Source organism: Salvia hispanica, unplaced genomic scaffold, assembly GCF_023119035.1.
Source record: "Salvia hispanica cultivar TCC Black 2014 unplaced genomic scaffold, UniMelb_Shisp_WGS_1.0 HiC_scaffold_1531, whole genome shotgun sequence".
Classification (NCBI taxonomy): domain Eukaryota; kingdom Viridiplantae; phylum Streptophyta; class Magnoliopsida; order Lamiales; family Lamiaceae; genus Salvia; species Salvia hispanica.
In genome coordinates, this window is record NW_025951840.1 from 1 (window position 1) to 3,968 (window position 3,968).

The 3,968-nt window shown below is 34.9% G+C and overlaps 1 protein-coding gene across 1 annotated transcript; it reads left to right on the forward strand.

Annotated features, from left to right (window-relative positions):
* Positions 1 to 1,082: 1,082 nt before the first annotated feature.
* LOC125198491 (protein FAR1-RELATED SEQUENCE 5-like) lies at positions 1,083 to 2,455 on the forward strand. Its single transcript, XM_048096826.1, has 2 exons — positions 1,083 to 1,929; positions 2,055 to 2,455. Exons 1-2 carry the CDS (start codon positions 1,083 to 1,085, stop codon positions 2,453 to 2,455), a joined length of 1,248 nt encoding a protein of 415 aa, XP_047952783.1.
* The last annotated feature ends 1,513 nt before the right edge of the window (positions 2,456 to 3,968 follow it).

Here is a 3,968-nt window from a genome sequence, read left to right on the forward strand (position 1 = left end):
TTTCTTCCCTTGAGGAAGGAATTTCCTTTTATGAAAAGTATGCTCAGGAGTGTTATTTTGATTGTCGAAGATTTGGAAATAGGTCTAGTGGTGGTGTTATTATTTTTCAGTATGTTGTTTGCAATAGACAAGGATTTCATACGGTAGATTCGTTGGATGTTGATGTTAGTGTATCTGAGGATGGTAATGTGTCTGATGATGATGAAGTATCTTCAAAGAAGAGACGTAGACGTGGCACCAAAAGGTGTGGATGTGGAGCGAGAATTAGTTTTAAGTTTTTTTCTGATTTTGGTGATAAGTATTACCTTGTGCATCAGTTTGTTGAGGAACACAATCATGCTATGGTTGACAAAGATCATAAGAGATTTATGAAAGGTAATCGGAGTTTGAATGATGTTCATCACAAGTTTGTTGAAGATTGCACCAAAGCTAACATCGGTCCTACCTCTACTTTTAACTTATTAAAGGAGTTTTTCGGTGGTTATGATGTTGTTGGGTGTACGTTGACTGATGTTAGGAATTGTTCACGTGATATTAAAGAGAAATTAAAAGAAGTGGATGTGCAAATGATCCTAAATCAGATGCAAGAGAAGAAGAGAATTTGTGAAGGGTTTTTTTACAAATATCAATTATCACCTGAAGATAATAAGTTAGTGAGCTTATTCTGGTCTGATGCTGAGTCTCGGAAGCATTACCACATGTTTGGAGATGTTGTAGCATTTGATACAACATATTCAACAAACAGGTAGTTTATTTATTATACTTAGTAATTGACATAGATAGTAGTTGATATGGTAGTTGACATAGGATACATTTGTACTTTGCATCATTTCTGATTTAATAGTTGACATAGCATATACCTATAATTGACATTATCGATGTTTTGTGTTGATGTATTTGTTCAATAGGTATCGTATGGTGTTTGGTCCATTTACCGGGAAAGACAATCATGGGTGTCCTATTGCGTTTGGAGCTGGTTTCGTATCCGGTGAGAATGTGATGCATTTTCATGGCTTTTCACTGTATTTGTTGAATGCATGGGTGTTGCTCCAAGAATCATAATCACTGACCAAGATTGGGGAATGAGGCTTGCCATTGAGAAGGTATTACCTGGTACAAGGCATCGTTTGTGCATGTGGCATATTATGAGCAAGTTGTTTGAGAAGATACCTAAATCTATTTCTGATAGAGAAAAGTTTAGTAAGGAGTTTAAGTCTTGTGTTTGGTCAGAGTTGTTAGATCCGGATGAGTTTGATATATTATGGACTAGTATTGTTGAAAAATATGGTGTAGAAGATCATAAATGGTTTAAGGATATGTTTGCTATTAAACATATGTGGATCCCAGCCTTCTTTAGAGATGTTCCTATGGGTTCTTTAATGAGAACAACATCTTTTTCAGAATCTGAAAACAGTTTTTTTAAGAGGTACTCGAAACCGTTGTTTAATTTTGCTGACTTCACTCTTCAGTATAATAATGCCATTGATGCTCAAAGGAATCAAACTGAAAGGCTTGACTATTATGATTCTGTAATCACTCCAAAATATGTCACTGATTTAGCATTTGAGAAGCAATTGGCATCTGTATACACAGATAGGATGTTTAGAGTGGTACAAGAATTTATTGCTGAGGCTGATAAGAGTTGTCGGATGATTAGCATGTCCACATTGGAGAATATCGAGGTCTTCAAAGTTTCTGATGCTAGAAAGAAGACCTTTACAGTTACACATGAGATAGAGACTGAGTCATATGAATGTGAGTGTAAACTATTTTTAAGGTGTGGTTATCTATGCAGCCACCTTTTCTTCATCCTCAGAAACAAAGATGTCAACAATATTCCAGAGAAATATGTTGGTAACCGTTGGCTTAAAAGTGAATTACTAAAGGCAGTTCATGGTCTCACGAGTGATGATAGTGCGTCTGACAGAGGTATTCAAACTATTTTCTATAGATATTTCAGTTTAAGTTTTAGCATGTGTTATTTAAGCTGTTGACATATCTTATATAGGCTGTTGACATCTTATATAGGCTGTTGACATTTTATATGTGTGCAGGTTCTAACAAAGATGACAAACTACAGATTGCTAACAGGTGTCATGGTCGTTACTTTGGTCTATATCAGCGTGCTTTTAGGAATAAAGATCATTTGATTGCTTTGGATAATTTGCTTGCGGGTATTGGTCCTCAAATCTTTAAAGATGACTGTGCTGGATCGTCGTCTATTGATAAAAATGATTCAATCATGAACATATATGGTATTGTTGTACCTGAAGAAATAACTGCACATGCTCCAGATGTGGTTAGTACAAAAGGAGGTGCAAGTGACAAGAAAAGCAGGATTAAGTCAAGCATAGAGAAAGCAATTGAAAAAGCAAATAAACCTCATAGGCGTTGTGGAAAGTGTCATAAAATTACTGATCATAATGCTAGAAGTTGTGGCAGAAAGGAGACATGATTGTTTTTTAGTTGTTGACATAGACTACAAATTATTGACATTTTCTTGTTAGTTGTTGATATCTGATTTTACTCTCTGTTGACATCTATTTTATGATTCTGTTTTTTTAATTTTAAGTTTTGTTTTCTGAGTTGTACACCTTTATACAAGGTGTTGACATTTGGTTATAAGTAGTTGACTTTTTAGTACAACTTGGACTCTGCCTTGCTTTCGTGCTCCATCATGTTTTTAAGGTGCACATGTCAACAATTAAAAATCATGTCAACTATATATACTGGCCATGTCAACAACTAATATAATTATGTCAATTATGGTGCACATCGTGTCAACGGCACATACCAGTCATGTCAACTACGGTACATATCGTGTCAACTATATATACTGGCCATGTCAACAACTAATATAATTATGTCAACTATGGTGCACATCGTGTCAACGGCACATACCAGTCATGTCAACTACGGTACATATCGTGTCAACTATATATACTGGCCATGTCAACAACTAATATAATTATGTCAACTATGGTGCACATCGTGTCAACCGCACATACCAGTCATGTCAACTACGGTACATATCGTGTCAACTATATATACTGGCCATCTCAACAACTAATATAATTATGTCAACTATGGTGCACATCGTGTCAACCGCACATACCAGTCATGTCAACTATGTTTCAAGCCATGTCAACTACACGTACAAGCCATGTGAACAATACATAGAAAACATGTTGACAACAATTGTAAGTCATGTCAACTACATGTACTAGCCATGTCAACAACTAATATAATTATGTCAATTTTAAGTTGTTGACATAATATTTGTTTTCCAAGTTGTTGACACTTTATACAAGCTGTTGACATTTTGTTATAGGTTGCTGATATTTCAATCAAGTTGTTTACATTTCAATACAATTTGTTGAACTTATTAACATTTGTTATAACTGCTAATTTCAAAAGTCAGAATGCATAATAATCATTTTAAAACCAATCCAAAAGATAAGTTAACATCAAACATTAAAATCTGTTTTTGTTCACTTCCTCTTTCTACAACTAAACAACTTCTTGTATTTGTTGTTTAGCTTATACAATTTGTCCATGTTTGCTTCCATCCAATCATGAGCTAGTTGTAACATTGGCGATCTCTGGTTATTGTAAATTGATGCAATCATCGTGCAGCAATATCTTCCCCTGAGTATTTGGATAATCTTCAGACTACGCGCAGAGAAGCCGATATCCCAATCACTGCCCTTTTTCCCAACATAGGTCTCCATGTGCCTCATCAAATAGACACCGCAGTCCTTTATGTTTGTGGTTGTTGCCCATTCTAAATTCAGAAAGTTGAATGAAGACTTGTTTATATTTTCTGAAAGATCTAGCAATTTCTTCTCTATGAAGTATGCTTCGAACATATCTTTCTGCAAAATATATAAATAACTAAATTAAACTACACGTACAAAGCATTTCAACACAATGTAGAGAATATGTCTATAACATAGATAAAAGCATAC